At 39.9% G+C, this 19,471-nt stretch overlaps 1 protein-coding gene across 2 annotated transcripts in view; it reads right to left on the reverse strand.

The window, feature by feature from the left end:
• pcdh15 (protocadherin-related 15) overlaps positions 1 to 19,471 on the reverse strand; it is a 709,890-nt gene that overhangs the window by 199,033 nt on the left and 491,386 nt on the right. For both annotated transcript variants that reach the window (XM_031905917.1, XM_031905916.1), the window contains exons 20-21: positions 12,104 to 12,409; positions 1,647 to 1,871 (exon numbers count right to left, since the gene is read on the reverse strand). In XM_031905917.1, coding sequence (XP_031761777.1) covers positions 1,647 to 1,871; positions 12,104 to 12,409 — 531 coding nt within the window. The remainder of the gene's footprint in view (positions 1 to 1,646; positions 1,872 to 12,103; positions 12,410 to 19,471) is intronic.

Below are 19,471 nucleotides of genomic sequence, written 5' to 3' on the forward strand. Positions count from 1 at the left end.
TCACATAATACAGTATGTATTGAATAGTAGTAAGGGCAGGAATTCCATCAAAAAACATTTAAGTTGGTGCTGTTTTCTGACATTTTTCATTTTTAATTGGCTATATAACCCATTTAGACCTTAGATCATCTCTGATCCCTACTGTGTGCTGCCAGCTGGGTGCCATGGTTCAAAAAGCCATTCACAGATCAATGGTATCAGCACCTTGGCTTTGTTTATGTGGATACAATAGGTTTTACTATTTCATGGCAATCAAAGGGTTAAATTTGGATCTATACATTTTGGGCATGTATTTCTGCACAGTGTCCTTAGTTTAATGTAAAGCCTGATTTGCCAGAAAGTCTAAAATGCCGTCTAAATAAATCTGAAGTTGGCAGATATTTTACATAAGAGCCAGAACACTACTTCCTCCTTTACAGTTCTCTAAGCTGTTAGCAGTCAGTAATAGTGATGAGAGATATTTTTCCCGCCAGGCATGTATTCGCAGCGAATTTCTGCATTTCGCCATTGGCGAATTGTTTTGCCGCATCAAAATTGGGCACGATCATGTCAAAAAAAGTGTGGGTGACAAAAAAAGACGTGAGTGACAAAAAAAATCACGCAACGAATGCGTTCTGTGAATTTTTCGCCGTTTCACAAATTTTCTTGCTGTTTCGCAAATTTTATGGCAAAGCGAAATGGGACAGATTTGCTCATCACTAGTCAGTTACCAATCAGTGACTTGAGGGGGGGGGGGCATATGGGACATAACTGTTGCTTTTGAATCAGACCTATGTGCTCACAAACTAACTAAACAGTTATGTCCCATGTGGCCCCCCCTAAAGTCAGTGACTAACTAAGAGGTCAGAGAGCTGAAGGCAGGAAGTAGTGTTCTGGCTATTATGTTAGACATCCATTCAAACCAGCCTTTATAAATTACACTTTTGCCTAACCAGATTACAAATATTAATATAGAATGTAGGGTGGGGAAATACACAGGTAGAGAGATGAAGTCCTGCAAGCACACATGAGAAGAGGTTACTTAGGAGGCAGAAGTCCAAGGTCACTAGAGGAATGAAGTGGTCAGTTTGGGGAGTACCTGGAGATAATCTTTAAAGGAGAAAGAAAGGTAAAAACTTTATCAGAAAGGTCTATGTAAATACAGCAATAAGCACTCACAGAAACGCTGCACTGACTTATCTGCCAAAAGATTTCCTGTGTCTGTAATTCATGTGCCAGAGACAGGCAGCTTTCTGCTCTCTCCCCTCTCCTGCTCCTCCCTCAAGAATGCTAAGAACTCCCTCCCCCTTAGGAATGTGGATCTGAGCCAATCAGCAGGAAGCTGACTCAGAGTCTAACTAACTGAGCATGTACACCAGTCTGGGCCTTGGTGCAGGAGTGAGGCATTATGGGAACTTTCTTTACACAGCTCAGCGTTTTTTCTTCCTATTTGGCTTTTGATCATCTGAACGGGAGAAATATGGGGAGACTTAAGGGCACTATTGAGAGAACTGAAGGTATGCCTGCAGCTTGGGATTAACTCTTTATTAACCTTTCCTTCTCCTTCTGCACAGGGAGAGTTGCTGCGTATAATTACAATATGTACCAAGACTTCAAAAAAAAAAAAATAGTTCCCTCATAATAAAAGCAAAACAATAATCCCATACCTTTACTCGGACTGTCACAGTTGCGAGTCCAGGGGGCATCGTTCCCGCCGCATCGAACGCTTCAATGATAAACATGTACGCGGCCTCCATGTTTGTGAATAACTCATAATCGAGGGCTTTCAATAGGGACAGCTCTCCAGTTGACTGGTTCATTGCAAAGAACTGTAAAACGTCCTGAGATCGTATCCGATAAGTAATATTAGCACCAAGATCAGCATCTTTTGCCTGAAACACAATAAACAGATCAATATTAAAATCGAAGCGGACAGAACCCAGTGAATAAAGCAGGTGGAAGGGCAGGAGTAATTGAACCAGAGAAAATACATTTCTGGAGTTTCAACGGAAACACGTTTTTACAGTTGTTTCGCTTTTGTGCGATGGATCATTTTAATGCATTGATCAGTAAAAAAAAATATAAACAGTTCAGCAAATATGTATCTGAAATTTCTGTCACATTCGCAGTAAATGGGAATTCTGTAATCTCTCAACTTGATTACAATTGATTTTTAAACTGTTGTAGGAACTTTTTTTTTTTTTGTAATGAAATATCTTATCAAAACTTATATCTAAGTCAGCGTTTTTCAACCGCTGTTCCTGTGCCGCGAGATGTTGCCTGGTGTGCCGTAGGCAGGGCCGCAATTTTTACTTTCAAAGGGGGCCCTGTCATTGGTTGCGCCCCGTGTGTACGGGTGACGTCAGTACGCACGGGGCGCAACGTTATAAAAGGGCCTGTGTGCGGTCGCGTGTGGGCAGAAGTGCAGAGGCGGCGCGCGTGAGGGGAAGATGCTGCTGAAGCCGCCGAAGAGCAGAAGTAAAATGCTGCTGGGCACCAATGTATTAGGGGGGGCCACGGGGCACACTGACTTATGGGGGCACTGCTGCTGGGCACCAATGTACTAGGGGGGCTGGCTCTTGGCACCAGTGTACTGGGGGGCACTGCTGCTGGGCACCAATGTACTAGGGGGGCTGGCTCTTGGCACCAGTGTACTGGGGGGCACTGCTGCTGGGCACCAATGTACTAGGGGGGCACTGCTCTTGGCACCAATGTACTAGGGGGGCACTGCTCTTGGCACCAGTGTACTGGGGGGCACTGCTGCTGGGCACCAATGTACTAGGGGGGCACTGCTCTTGGCACCAATGTACTAGGGGGGCACTGCTGCTGGGCACCAATGTACTAGGGGGGCACTGCTGCTGGGCACCAATGTACTAGGGGGGCACTGCTCTTGGCACCAATGTACTAGGGGGGCACTGCTGCTGGGCACCAATGTACTAGGGGGGCACTGCTCTTGGCACCAATGTACTAGGGGGGCACTGCTGCTGGGCACCAATGTACTAGGGGGGCACTGCTGCTGGGCACCAATGTACTAGGGGGGCACTGCTCTTGGCACCAATGTACTAGGGGGGCACTGCTGCTGGGCACCAATGTACTAGGGGGGCACTGCTGCTGGGCACAGAGTTAAATTTTTTAACATTTTCTAATGGTGGTGTGCCTCGTGATTTTTTTCATAAAACAAGTGTGCCTTTGCCCAAAAAAGGTTGAAAAACACTGATCTAAGTTACGTTTCTGGATGTCTGTGGCAGGAAGAGCTACTCTTTAAAATCATGAACCTCTTTAAAGGAAAAGTAACAGTAAACATTTTTAACTAAAAAATCTATTCTACCCTCCCCCAATAATTGCCCTATCCTGAAAACCATTTGTTATTTTGGATGCTTTAGAAGAAAATACCTGTTAAACTCGGCTTCCTGTCATTTGAACAAAGGCGATACGGCAATGCCGGGGAAAGTATTGGGAGATGCATCAACTATGCGGCAATCGATTGATCGAGCCTAGCCTGACTCCTTCCTATACAGAAGTCAGGCTAGGCTCGATTAATCGATCGCATCTCCCGATACTTCCCCGGCATCGCCGTATCGCCTTTGTTCAAATGACAGGAAGCCGAGTTTAACAGGTATTTTCTACTAAAGCATCCAAAATAACAAATGGTTTTCAGGATAGGGCAATTATTGGGGGAGGGTAGAATAGATTTTTTAGTTAAATTTTTTTAGTGTTACTTTTCCCTTTGGAATTAGTGATGATCGAATCTGTCCCGTTTTGCTTCGCCGTAAAATTCGCAAAATGGCAAGAAAATTAGCGAAACAGCAAAAAATTCGCGAAACGCATTTGTTGCACGTTTTTTTTTGTCGCCCGCGTCTTTTTTTTTTTTTTATTGTCGCCCACGTTTTTTGACGTGCCCAATTTGACGACCAACAATTTTTTTTGACGCACAAAGAATTTTTCCACAGCAGATTTTCACAGACGTTTCGCGAAACAATTCCCCAATGGCGAAATACGGAAATTCGCTGAGAATCCATGCCTGGCGAAAAAATTTGCTCATCACTATTTGGAATGACTAGCATGGGCAAACACTATGTCCCCTGAAATATGGCGTCATCGGTGCAAGAATGCACGCCCACTTTATGCCACAATTAGTGATGAGCGAATTTTTTCGCCAGGCATGGGTTCTCAGTGAATTTACGCATTTTGCCATGGGCGAGATGTTTTGCGAAACTTCCGCAAAAATTCAGCATGGAAAAATTTGTGGTGCGCCAAAAAAAGTTGCGGTTGCGCCAAATTGGGTGTAGTCGTGTCAAAATGCCATTGATTATGGCTGAATTATATTTGCTTTGTCTTGGCACCACTTAAGGGAAAACTAAACCCCCAAACCATAAACCAGCTCATATGTAAAACCCTGCTGCATCTAAATAAACCGTTTTTGTGCCATTGGGAAATCCTAAATAGAAAACTGCCATTTTAAGTACTAAGGGCCGCCCCCTGGGATCATAGGATTCACAGTGCACACAAACAAGCCAAGGCACACATACATGCTAGGCCCCATCAGCCAATGAATGGGCAGAGTTCTGCCTTTTGCTCCCACACTACTTCCTGTTACAGTTAGAGCTGCATCACTTCCTGTCAGCTGATCTCTGAGGGAGCACACAGCCCATCACTAAATGGCGGCTCAAGGGAAAGGATGTAAAAGGGCAATATTTACTGATATATATATATTCCAGTTTGGGGAGATTCTTTAATAGGTCACTTAATATGATATAAACTATCGGTTGGTTACGTATTCATTCTGGGGGAATAGTTTTGCTTTAACGCATAACATTGAATGTCTTCATAGATATGTTGGGCAACAATCTCCAATATAATACTATTTAGTACCCCAATCTTTTGTTTCCAATTCCCAGTCTGAATCAGAATTAAGTTTAATTTATCTACAATATCTTCTATATTAGAACTTTAACTACAGTTCACCATACGCACAAATCGAAATATATTTAGAATCCATTGTTTTATCGTAAAAACAAAATATTCAATTCAAGTTTTATTGTACTACACGTTTGGCAAGTCAAATCCATCCCAGGTTACTTACATTTATGTCATTATTTTAGACAATTGTTGTGTTTGTTTTGCCTCATCCATCATAAAATCAAACTGTTTGCATTGGAGACCCAAGAGCATTTCCCGTTTTATGTCCCGTTCTTTTCATTTATCTTAGTGGCTATACAGGAAATGCACGTTTAGCTTTGTACTTAATTTCCTGTCAGAAAAGCAACATGAAAAATAAAGCCGCTTCTAATTTGAAAATAATGAGTGCTCACCGGAGCTCTGGATTTTATCAGAATATTTTTGACGGAAAATGAAGATAAATATTATTTGGGGCCCTCGTTCTAAGTTAAAAAATGCATATTGCACTTGCTTGCGGAGGGTAAAGCCGAGCTTCTACATGAATACAAATATGGCAATGAAAAGGAATGGAAATTGGAACAAAAAACTATTCTGTATTCATTTTTGCAATGCTGTTTTGTTTTGCCCCTGAGGAGCATCCATTTTGACAAGTAGTAAAAACTAGGGAATCTGTCGAAAATAATTGCGTAATGCGAAAAATGACGCACATAAAAAAAATGACGCTTACATCAAAAAATTACGTGTGTGACAATGTTTTTGTCATTTTTTTGCACAAGCGTCGTTTTTTTTTGACACACACAACAATTTTGTTGACATGCGCAACTTTTTTTTGTTGCGCAGCAAATTTTTTCATTGCCTGGTGAAAAAATTTGCTCACCACTAGTAAAAACTGGTTACCTTTATTCCAAATTCTCCTCTACAAAATACCTTCTACACTGTCTGATCATAAATCCTACTGAAAGTCCAGGTCATGTTTCATTCTTTTGTGTCGATAAAGGGGGCCTGACGCACACCATTATTCACTGCTGTGTTAATTTTATTGTACCATATCAAATAGAAACAATGTTTCAGGGGGTACAAACCTCCCTTTGTCAAGTTAATGAAGTCCCTACTTGAAGATAAGAGGTGCCCCCCCCCCCCCGAAATGTTGTTTCCATTTGGTATGGTTCAATACAGCTAACATAGCAGTGAATATAGGTGTGTGCTGGGCCCCCTTTATCTACGTGGACTACACTGATTGGCCATACGTCAGGGTTAGTGATGAGCAAATTTTTTTTCGCCAGACATGGATTCACATCGAATATCTGCATTTCGCCATTGGCGAATTGTTTAGCAGCAGAAAAAATTACAGTTGCATGAAAAAAGAAATGGTCACGTCAAAGTGGGCGTGGTCATGTCAAAATAGGCGTGGTCACATCGAAATAGGTGTGGCTGCATCTAAAAAAAACACAGGCGACAAAAAAGTTGTGTGACAATTGCGTTTTGCGGATTTTTCACCGTTTCACTCATCACTAGTCAGGGTGTAACAACACCAGAAGTTTAAGCTATTTACATGCACAGGGAGTGCTCCAATTTTTTAAATTTTATTATTTTATTCTTTGTTATAAATGGAGGAAATCTTAGAAAATTCTCGAATTGTTTCACTTCTGATGTTGAGCATACGTGTACAAATACAAAAATTATAAGTATTTATTTTTAGTGATGAGCGTAATTTCTCAGTAGGCATGGATCAGTGGTGAATTTCCACATTTCGATATTGATGTTTTTCTTTCACGAAACGCCTGGGAATATTCGCCACGTGACAAAAAAAAAGTTGCTGCTTGTGTCAAAAAATTGATGCCGCGTCAAAAAAAGATTGTCACATTTTTCAGGTTTCGCAAATCTTTGGCGAATTTTTTCAATTTCCAGAATTTTTTGGAGATGCGAAACAGGACAGATTCGCTCATCACTTTATTTTATTATTTATTTCCTGTTTTTATATAATTAGTACATTTAGGTATATTGGTTGATTCATTAACCAGAGAAAAGGGAATCATTTAACCATGAAATAAACCCAATAGGACTGTTCTGCCCCCAATAAGGGGTAATTATATCTTAGTTGGGATCAAGTACAGGTACTGTTTTATTATTACAGAGAAAAGGGAATCATTTAACCATTAAATAAACCCAATAGGGCTGTTCTGCCCCCAATAAGGGGTAATTATATCTTAGTTGGGATCAAGTACAGGTACTGTTTTATTATTACAGAGAAAAGGGAATCATTTAACCATTAAATAAACCCAATAGGGCTGTTCTGCCCCCAATAAGGGGTAATTATATCTTAGTTGGGATCAAGTACAGGTACTGTTTTATTATTACAGAGAAAAGGGAATCATTTAACCATGAAATAAACCCAATAGGGCTTTTCTGCCCCCAATAAGGGGTAATTATATCTTAGTTGGGATCAAGTACAGGTACTGTTTTATTATTACAGAGAAAAGGGAATCATTTAACCATTAAATAAACCCAATAGGACTGTTCTGCCCCCAATAAGGGGTAATTATATCTTAGTTGGTAACAAGTACAGGTACTGTTTTATTATTACAGAGAAAAGGAAATCCTTTAACCATTAAATAAACCCAATAGGACTGTTCTGCCCCCAATAAGGGGTAATTATATCTTAGTTGGTAACAAGTACAGGTACTGTTTTATTATTACAGAGAAAAGGAAATCATTTAACCATTAAATAAACCCAATAGGGCTGTTCTGCCCCAATAAGGGGTAATTATATCTTAGTTGGGATCAAGTACAGGTACTGTTTTATTATTACAGAGAAAAGGGAATCATTTAACCATTAAATAAACCCAATAGGGCTGTTCTGCCCCCAACAAGGGGTAATTATATCTTAGTTGGGATCAAGTACAGGTACTGTTTTATTATTACAGAGAAAAGGGAATCATTTAACCATGAAATAAACCCAATAGGGCTGTTCTGCCCCAATAAGGGGTAATTATATCTTAGTTGGGATCAAGTACAGGTACTGTTTTATTATTACAGAGAAAAGGGAATCATTTAACCATTAAATAAACCCAATAGGGCTGTTCTGCCCCCAATAAGGGGTAATTATATCTTAGTTGGGATCAAGTACAGGTACTGTTTTATTATTACAGAGAAAAGGGAATCATTTAACCATTAAATAAACCCAATAGGGCTGTTCTGCCCCCAATAAGGGGTAATTATATCTTAGTTGGGATCAAGTACAGGTACTGTTTTATTATTACAGAGAAAAGGGAATCATTTAACCATTAAATAAACCCAATAGGGCTGTTCTGCCCCCAATAAGGGGTAATTATATCTTAGTTGGGATCAAGTACAGGTACTGTTTTATTATTACAGAGAAAAGGGAATCATTTAACCATTAAATAAACCCAATAGGGCTGTTCTGCCCCCAATAAGGGGTAATTATATCTTAGTTGGGATAAAAATAAAATTGTCACATTTTTCAGGTTTCGCAAATCTTTGGCGAATTTTTTCAGTTTCCAGAATTTTACGGAGAAGCGAAACAGGACAGATTCACTCATCACTATTTATTTTATTATTTATTTCATATTATTTATATAATTAGTATATTTATGTATATTGGTTGATTCATTAACCAATCTAGTTTAAAAATGGGGCCGGCCCAGGTATAGCCCCCCTTAGTAGCCGGTAGCCTTCTCTCTGTAGTTTACGTCAACTGCTTCCCTTCTCCAGTAGAATAATTTCTAATTTTATTTTTGTCCCTTTATTACTAATCCCATTGTCCAAATAAATCTAAATATTTCAGTTTAATTTTCTAAAACTGCGTTTCCACCGGCAGCAACATTTCCCTTGTATTCGGTGTAACTAACTGCCAACCCACACCAACCCCCTTTTTCTCTCTTACACCATCCAGATATGTTTTTAGGAAATGGCTAATAAATGTTTTGAAAGAAATGCATTTGAGTTTGTAGCAATAAATGATAAAAAAAAAAGCAACCGACTTGAACATTTCATGTCTCCAGTTCCTGGGATCATTATAAAACGAATAAACCGCTGTTCTATGTTTAACCATAATTTATATTCTTTTTTAGAAATTGCAGTGAGTGTTTACCTGTGTGTGTACTTGCATGCAAGGTTCTTTAGTGCTTTAGGGAATAGCAGATGCACTATTAAGAATACAATTATATTAGTACCAAATTGGCTATAAATGGGGGCCCATATGTCATTCATGGCTCTCCTACAGGACCTACAGGAACACAACTTACATTATACAACATGAGACAGTTGCTATCAAAAAACAATTCATTACAGATGCTGACAAGGCAAAAAATCTGTATATGAATGTATTAAAATTGTTGGTACAGTTATCAGACTTGCTATCCAGAATGCTCCTTCCATAATTTAGATCTCCATACCTTAAGTCTCCTGAAAAATCATTTAACCATTAAATAAACCCAATAGGGCTGTTCTGCCCCCAATAAGGGGTAATTATATCTTAGTTGGGATCAAGTACAGGTACTGTTTTATTATTACAGAGAAAAGGGAATCATTTAACCATTAAATAAACCCAATAGGGTTGTTCTGCCCCCAATAAGGGGTAATTATATCTTAGTTGGGATCAAGTACAGGTACTGTTTTATTATTACAGAGAAAAGGGAATCATTTAACCATGAAATAAACCCAATAGGGCTGTTCTGCCCCAATAAGGGGTAATTATATCTTAGTTGGGATCAAGTACAGGTACTGTTTTATTATTACAGAGAAAAGGGAATCATTTAACCATGAAATAAACCCAATAGGGCTGTTCTGCCCCAATAAGGGGTAATTATATCTTAGTTGGGATCAAGTACAGGTACTGTTTTATTATTACAGAGAAAAGGGAATCATTTAACCATTAAATAAACCCAATAGGGCTGTTCTGCCCCCAATAAGGGGTAATTATATCTTAGTTGGGATTAAGTACAGGGACTGTTTTATTATTACAGAGAAAATGGAATCATTCTTTAAAATTTAGAACTATTTGCTTATAATGGAGTCTATGGAAGATGGCCTTCCTGTAATTTGGAACTTTCTGGATAATGACTTTCCTGATAACGGATCCCGTACCTGTACTACTTTAAGGGGGGAAAGTAATAAAAGACAGTAACAGAAACATTTTTTGCAATGCGAAAATTTATGTCTCGACATTTTTGCCGCAAATCCTTCGAAAGATTCACAATTTTTTTCCGGTGAAGCGAAACATCACAGCAATTCATGACTCATCCCTACTAATGAACAATTATTCTATGTTTGTGCGAATTTTTTACATTTACGACTTTTATTATAGATTTTACTATAGATTAGAGGAACAGAGCTTCAATTTGAAGCAGCGTAGGGGGTTCCTCACGGTGAGGGCAGTGAGGGGGTTGGGGAATGCCCTGCCGGGGGATGTTGGGTAGGGGGTTCCTCACGGTGAGGGCAGTGAGGGGGTTGGGAAATGCCCTGCCGGGGGATGTTGGGTAGGGGGTTCCTCACGGTGAGGGCAGTGAGGGGGTTGGGGAATGCCCTGCCGGGGGATGTTGGGTAGGGGGTTCCTCACGGTGAGGGCAGTGAGGGGGTTGGGGAATGCCCTGCCGGGGGATGTTGGGTAGGGGGTTCCTCACGGTGAGAGCAGTGAGGGGGTTGGGGAATGCCCTGCCGGGGGTTGTTGGGTAGGGGGTTCCTCACGGTGAGGGCAGTGAGGGGGTTGGGGAATGCCCTGCCGGGGGATGTTGGGTAGGGGGTTCCTCACGGTGAGGGCAGTGAGGTTGGGGAATGCCCTGCAGGGGGATGTTGGGTAGGGGGTTCCTCACGGTGAGGGCAGTGAGGGGGTTGGGGAATGCCCTGCCGGGGGATGTTGGGTAGGGGGTTCCTCACGGTGAGGGCAGTGAGGGGGTTGGGGAATGCCCTGCCGGGGGATGTTGGGTAGGGGGTTCCTCACGGTGAGAGCAGTGAGGGGGTTGGGGAATGCCCTGCCGGGGGTTGTTGGGTAGGGGGTTCCTCACGGTGAGGGCAGTGAGGGGGTTGGGGAATGCCCTGCCGGGGGATGTTGGGTAGGGGGTTCCTCACGGTGAGGGCAGTGAGGTTGGGGAATGCCCTGCAGGGGGATGTTGGGTAGGGGGTTCCTCACGGTGAGGGCAGTGAGGGGGTTGGGGAATGCACTGCTGGGGGATGTTGGGTAGGGGGTTCCTCACGGTGAGGGCAGTGAGGGGGTTGGGGAATGCCCTGCCGGGGGATGTTGGGTAGGGGGTTCCTCACGGTGAGGGCAGTGAGGGGGTTGGGGAATGCCCTGCCGGGGGATGTTGGGTAGGGGGTTCCTCACGGTGAGGGCAGTGAGGGGGTTGGGGAATGCCCTGCCGGGGGATGTTGGGTAGGGGGTTCCTCACGGTGAGGGCAGTGAGGTTGGGGAATGCCCTTCCTAGTGATGTGGTAATGGCAGATTCTGTTAATGCCTTTAAGAGGGGCCTGGATGAGTTTTTGAACAAGCAGAATATCCAAGGCTATTGTGATACTAATATCTACAGTTAGTATTACTGGTTGTATATATATAGTTTATGTATGTGAGTGTATAGATTGGTTAGTATAGGTTGTGTGCTGGGTTTACTCGGATGGGTTGAACTTGATGGACAATGGTCTTTTTTCAACCCTATGTAACTATGTAACTATGTAACTATTAAATCCCCCTATTAGAGCTACCATCAATACAATAACAGGACGTGTCCTTTTTTGGCATGAAATATGGGGCAATTAACCAGAACATATCGAAATAATTCCAGTTTAAACAAACAAGGGGGAAAAAAAAGCAAATCCATGTACTACTTAATTAATTGACATCAATAAATGTAATGTATTTCTTCATCCTTTTTTTGTATTAATGTCATGTTTTGTTCAATGCCGATGGTATAATCATGTTCTTGGGTTTTCATGTCACCCACACTAAGATTAAAAACTTTGCGAAAGGCAAGAATACCCAATTTCAGCGGTGGAATGTAATTATAATTAAACAGAATTTTTTTTTTTTTGTTATTCAAATTGGCGTTTCCTTACCATAACGGATTAATACGGGAGATACCAAGCAGCCTATTCCTTGCTTTAATTAAATGCCGGCTGAACTATGGTATCAATCAAGAGCTGTAAAGGCCCCGATGGAATTTTAAACATCATAATTAAATAGAAACTTCGCTTCAGTAGTTTTTTCCCTGCTCACCTGTACGCGTAAGAACACCGTGCCTGGAATCATATTCTCTGGGACGCTGACGGAATAAGTGGAGTTTGTAAACTGGGGGCTATTGTCGTCGATGTCGATGACTTTAATCGTAAGGGTTATTGTACTGCGCCGCGGGTCCACTGCTCCATCTGTCGCTTCAACGACAAGTTCATAACTATCTTTTGTTTCTCGGTCCAGCTTGACAGAGGTGTATATACTCCCGTTGGCAGTGATACGGAAGATGTTGTTGAGATTTGCCAGGCTATAACGGACTTGGCCGTTGACTCCGGCATCAGGGTCTGTTGCCTATAAGAACAAGACAAGAAGAATTGGGTTAAAGAATAATACTTCTTTGTGCAAATTGCTCAGATGCACGGACAATACAACCAATGTCCCCTTGGTCATTTATAAACACTGGGCTAATATGCACCTGGGCAGTAACTCATGGCAACCAATCAGAATATTGCTTTCAGTGTTTCCTGCCAACCTGCAGATAGCAGGAAAACTCGAACCAGTCATTGGTTGCTATGGGTTACTACTCAGGTGCAAATTTGCCCAGTGTTTATAAATGAACCCCAGTCTCAGTTCTAAACAAATTACTTCTGGAAGCTAAAGGGGGAATTTAAGCTTAAAAGTGCATATTGTGCCTAACGCAAGAGTACACGATTAGTGACGAGCAAATTTGTTTTCGACAGGCATGGATTTACAGCGAATGTTTGCACTTCACCATTGAGGAATTGTTTCAGAAAAATTCAGCAAAAATTGGCCGCAGGAAAATTAATGACGTGTCAAAAAAAGTTGCGGTAGCATCACAATGGGCGCGGTCGTGTAAAAATGGGGACAGTTGCGGCAAAAAAAAAAAGTGCGCAACAAAAAAAAGACAAATGTGACAAAAGAAGACGTGGGCGACAAAAATGTTGTGGAACAAATGCATTTTGTGGATTTTTTAAAAGCAAAAATAGGACATGAAGCACTCCGGACTGCCAGGGTCTGCTAAAACATGGTTTTTATTTCTTCACATTAAAAACGTGTGCCTAAATGTGTGGATTTTTTGCTGTTTCGCAAATTTTCCGCCAAAGCGAAACGGGATAGATTCGTTCATCACTACACTTCATCATTACACTCTAAAGTTGTAATATAAATCCATTATAAAATTATTTGTAAATTGAATTGCTATTGAAAACAACATATTAACGTTCTTTGATATTTTTTGCACTGCTAGTTATGAGCTCGTGAGTAGCGATGAGTGGAATTGTTGCTAGTAATGGATTCACAGCAAATTTCAGCGTTTCGTCATTGGTGGATTCTCTTTGTGAAACCAGCACATCAAAAAATTGCTGCGCATCTCAAAATCATGGATTCGCTGCAAATTTCAGTATTTTCCCATTGGCAAATTGTTTCGCAAAACTACAATGAAAATTTGGTGCGGAAAAATCATTTGCATGTCGCGATTAAAAAAAACAAAAAAAACAAAATAGTTGTGCGACAAATGCAAAATGCGAGCAGGGCCCTCCCCCTAGTGTCTCCGATCCTCATCCAATGTAACTACAAACCATTTTTGTGAATTGTTTATATGTACATGTTAACTGTTCTGTCTTTTGTACCCCTCTATTCTGTAAAGCGCTGCGTAAATTGATGGCGCTATATAAATAATAATAATAATACATTGTTTCAAGGGAACCAGCGAGTGCATAGAGCAGCAAGGGACAAACAGATATTAGTTGACTGGGACTTAGTGGTCTTTCCACCCCTCTGGGTCTGCAAAATCTGATCTAAATAAGTTACTTCAACATTCTACCTTCACTAATAAACGACAGCCTCTAATCTTCATTCATAAATAATAACAGTATTAATATTATTCTTAGACATCTGCATCCACATCAGAATGTGGTTCCATCCGCTGATAAGGTGTAATCAGATATAAATAAGAGCAGTATAAAACAGAATAAATGGCAACAATATTTTATTGATCATGACAAGCGCCTACATTGGTCATCTAAATATCTAACACAGTCGATTAAAAATAGTTTAATGACCAATCACTTTGCAGATTGGTGCTAGCACTCTGTCTTGGGAAAAGATTCATAGTTCGCGGTAGGAAGACAATCAGTCAACTACCGGCAACGTTAATGGGCTTATACATCAAATGGCTATAATATATTATTAACTCTTCCCTGAACAACATATTCCATTTCTAATAAACTCAAGCACTTTTTGTTTGCTGACCTCATAGGGCACAATGTTAGCACTTTTGATCCAATACATCCCCGCTATTACAGCTACTAATACATCTATTAAATTATATTTTAAAACGTTTCACTTAATCAAATACTTCATTTCTGCCAATCAAATGAAGAAAATAAATGTGGCCGGTCCATTTCTCAATAGAAGCTGGTACACTTTAGGCCCTATAGGATACAGATTAGTTTATTTTCGAGGAATCTCCAGCTCCTTTTCTAGGAAGACTTCTTTGATAAGAAAACTAATTGGCAAACATTGTATTTTTGTGTGTGGAAAATGCCCCGTGCCTCTGGGTATAATAATAACCAATCCCTAGAGGTTTTCAGCTTAACAGTAACTGGCAAGTCTGACCTTTTCTCTTCTAACAATAGAAGTGCCTTGAAGCCACTAGAAAGCTATAATATGCTGAGTTTGTAATGATACCATTGGTTAACTGGTAGCGCTACTAGAAATGATCTAGTCACAGCCGCTACATTTTTGTAAAATAGGAAACAAAGATAGAATGATAAAGATAAAAAAATAATTATGTCCATTTAATGTTGAGTATGAAATTTTTTTTATTACTGTTAAATTAACCTGCTTTTGTTCTACTTTTGCATTGAATCTGAATGATTTCATATAAACCTGAACAGGAATTTGCTTGAATAAACCAAACACTGACACTTTACAGGGGTGGTTCGCCTTCAAGTTAACATTCAGGGGCCCATTTATCAAAGTACGATTGGTTACGATTACAAAAAAGTCGTATTTTTCTAACTTTTAGAACTGTATGTATTTTCTGTGATTTTTTTCGTTAATTTCCGCTAATTTTTCATGGTTTGCAACAATTCTAAATCGTATTTGTTGCAATGACTACGAAAGTTTGGAAATTTTCGGATTGAAACAAAAAGAATCGTATTTCGTGATTGGGATTCATACTTTAATGAATGGGCCCCTAAGTATTATAAAATGGCTAATTCTAAGCAACTTTTTGGCCTTCATTTTTTTCTTTATAGTTTTTTAGTTATTTGCCTTCTTCTTCTGACTCTTTCCAACTCTCAAATGGGAGACCCTGACCCCTCAGACCCTGAAACCTAGAAGATAAAATGCTCTGTGAGGGATTGCTATTTTTCCTTACTCATTTTTTTTATTCAGACCCTCTCCTATTCATATTCCATTCTCTCATTCAAAGCTGGTTGCTGGGGTAGTTTGGACCATAGCAACCAGATAGCTGCTGAAATTCAGAACTGGGAAGCTGCTGAATAAAAAGCAGAATAACTTTAGAAACCACAAATAGTGATGAGTGAAATTTTTCACCAGGCATAATTTCCGCATTTTGCCACTGGCGAATTCGCTGCGGAAAAATTTGTTGCATGTAAAAAAAAGTTGCGGTCATGGAAAAATAGGCGTGGTCACATAAAAATGGGCCAGGGCACATAAAAAATAGGCATGGTCGAGGCAAAAAAAAAAGACGTGCGTGACAAAAAAACTCACTCAACAAACGTTTCGCAGATTTTTCGCCGTCTCGCTAATTTTCCTGGGTTTATTTCATGGTTAAATGATTCCCTTTTCTCTGTAATAATAAAACAGTACTTGTACTTGATCCCAACTAAGATATAATTACCCCTTATTGGGGGCAGAACAGTCCTATTGGGTTTATTTCATGGTTAAATGATTCCCTTTTCTCTGTAATAATAAAACAGTACCTGTACTTGATCCCAACTAAGATATAATTACCCCTTATTGGGGGCAGAACAGCCCTATTGGGTTTATTTAATGGTTAAATGATTCCCTTTTCTCTGTAATAATAAAACAGTACCTGTACTTGATCCCAACTAAGATATAATTACCCCTTATTGGGGGCAGAACAGCCCTATTGGGTTTATTTCATGGTTAAATGATTCCCTTTTCTCTGTAATAATAAAACAGTACCTGTACTTGATCCCAACTAAGATATAATTACCCCTTATTGGGGGCAGAACAGCCCTATTGGGTTTATTTCATGGTTAAATGATTCCCTTTTCTCTGTAATAATAAAACAGTACCTGTACTTGATCCCAACTAAGATATAATTACCCCTTATTGGGGCAGAACAGCCCTATTGGGTTTATTTCATGGTTAAATGATTCCCTTTTCTCTGTAATAATAAAACAGTACCTGTACTTGATCCCAACTAAGATATAATTACCCCTTATTGGGGGCAGAACAGCCCTATTGGGTTTATTTAATGATTAAATGATCCCCTTTCTCTGTAATAATAAAACAGTACCTGTACTTGATCCCAACTAAGATATAATTACCCCTTATTGGGGGCAGAACAGCCCTATTGGGTTTATTTAATGGTTAAATGATTCCCTTTTCTCTGTAATAATAAAACAGTACCTGTACTTGATCCCAACTAAGATATAATTAATCCTTATTGGATGCAAAACAATCCTATTGGGTTTAATTAATGTTTTATTGATTTTTTAGTAAGGTATTGAGATCCAAATTACGGAAAGACCCCTTATCCGGAATACCCTTGGTCCCGAGCATTCTGGATAATGGGTCCTATACCTGTACATCGTAAGTTCCATTTTATTGTATGTACCAGTGGATAGTGTCACTATTTTATTGTCCTTTTATGTATAACAGGCTGTTGCAGGGTGTATATTAACAAATAAGGGCTTGCCTCTTCATTTATGCGATCGCTCCCTAAAGGCTAGAATTATATACCATTTTGCATCTTGCCTTCTTTGTTTCTGTACAGCGCAATGTGTTTGTAATTGTCATCAGGGGAAATTAACTGCTCGTCAAAAGATATAATGAATTCTGAACTCATCACAAAACTCCTTCCCCGGGATTCCAAAGAGAGCGAAATGGTTCTTTATAAAGAGGTTTGCTCTAATGAAGTAATGTAGCTGACAGCACCAACACGTGAGGAGCCAAATCTCAAATGGATAAAACACATGAATTTATGAATCGAAGTTTGCAAGTCTTTGTTCGTCAACCTCATGAATAATTCTTCTTTGCTTCTAAGTCAAGGATTTTTGATACAGTTGTTTCAGTTACATCGTTATATCGTTAGATTGGGGTTAATGATCCATCAAGTTGCATTCCAAATGACCCACCGTTTATGTATATGATCTGCACCGTGAAAACCCCCTATGTTTCTTTAATTGAAAGTTGACTTCCTCAGGTCTAAAGGGGTGGCCTATGGATCTTTGTTCTTTTCCATAGGAACCCCCCCCCCCCCTGTCCATAGTTTCCTCTAGTGTACTTGTAAAAAAAACTTTGATAGTCTATCCTTATAGCTTAATTATTCCATTCTTTGATGTACGTGGTTCCTATAATAAGTGAATCTTTCAATTAACCTTCAGATGTTGATGAGCAAATTCAGAGCAGGTATTGGATAGTCAGCTTTTGATCAGTGTCGGACTGGCCTGCCAGGGTAATGGAAGTTTTCCCAGTGGGTTCTTGACCTTAGTGGATTGTTCTGCCCCCAATAAGGGGTAATTATATTTTAGTTGGGATCAAGTACAGGTACTGTTTTATTATTACAGAGAAAAGGGAATCATTTAACCATTAAATAAACCCAATAGGGCTGTTCTGCCCCAATAAGGGGTAATTATATCTTAGTTGGGATCAAGTACAGGTACTGTTTTATTATTACAGAGAAAAGGGAATCATTTAACCATGAAATAAACCCAATAGGGCTGTTCTGCCCCCAATAAGGGGTAATTATATCTTAGTTGGGATCAAGTACAGGTACTGTTTTATTATTACAGAGAAAAGGGAATCATTTAACCATTAAATAAACCCAATAGGGCTGTTCTGCCCCCAATAAGGGGTAATTATATCTTAGTTGGGATCAAGTACAGGTACTGTTTTATTATTACAAAGGAAAAGAAAATCATTTTTAAAAATTAGAATTATTTGCTTATAATGGAGTCTATGGGAGTTGGCTTTTCTGTACTTCGGAACTTTTTGGATAATGGGTTTCTGGATAAGGGATCCCATACCTGTACTGGGTATTGTTTAATTTCTGCATTTTTACAGAGCAAAAGGAAATCACTTTTAAAAATGTGAATTATTTGATTAAAATAGAGTTTATGGGAGATGGCCTTTCTGTAATTTGGAGCTGTATAGATAATGGTTTTCTAGTTAACGGAACTTGCAGAACTTTTTCAAATTGTCACCCCAAAAAACCAGCATCAAAAATCCGAAACATCTAAAGGTTTCGGCGGCAAACTTCTACATTATCTCGGCAAGTTCTAGCCGGCCAATTGTCGGATTAGGATTTTTAGCTGTTTGGTCTCATATTAAATCTTGAAAAATTTGTGACTTTTTTCCTATCCAATTGGAAAAAAAACACAAATCCGACAGTCAGTAAACGGCCCCCTCAGTGAGAGAATCTTTAAATAAATCTCTATCTATGATTGCCGGAACACCACGCAAGTCAGGTTGTGTCTAATGTACAGATCCATAAATAAAACCAGCGACTATTCATGTGGAAGAGAAAATATAAATCTGTGATTATCAGCAAACAGTCAGGAGATTCCGTTGATGTTTAATTTCCAACCAAGGTGCTCGGTGTGAGTCGCAGTAATGAAACCATTTATCTTCTTAGAAATCAATTTAAACTTAATTAAAATTGTGAAAAAGTAAATTCACATGATTCGCTCTCCTGTTGTAGTTCATCACAGCCATAAGCAGCAACGGGCGCATCTGCTCGGAGTCCGCGGATCAATGTCATGGAGTCTTAACATGTCAGCGCACTGTATGGATCGGCTTCATCCATGGCCGACTCCTCCGCATACAAATGAAACTATAACACACACGTCCAACGAGGCAAACACTAAGCATGCTGTTTTGTGGGGGGAAGGCCTCATTGTATGAGCACTCTAGTGCCATGGCTCCGAATGTCCTCGGCTGAACCTACAGATGGAACGAGCTCTGTTTCATGGAATAATCGTTTGTGAAATGTGCACCACAATATGCTGGTAAGTGGAATGACATGCTGATTACCCCCAGATAGGAACGTTCCTTACAAGCCCAACTGATGTACTGCAGCCCGACTTGAGCGGTTATTCAGGCCACATCACGCGGAGATAATTGTTCATGTGTATGTATTGCAAAAAGGTGAGAATTTAGACTCTTTTACAGCTG

This window comes from Xenopus tropicalis, chromosome 7 (assembly GCF_000004195.4).
Source record: "Xenopus tropicalis strain Nigerian chromosome 7, UCB_Xtro_10.0, whole genome shotgun sequence".
NCBI lineage: Eukaryota > Metazoa > Chordata > Amphibia > Anura > Pipidae > Xenopus > Xenopus tropicalis.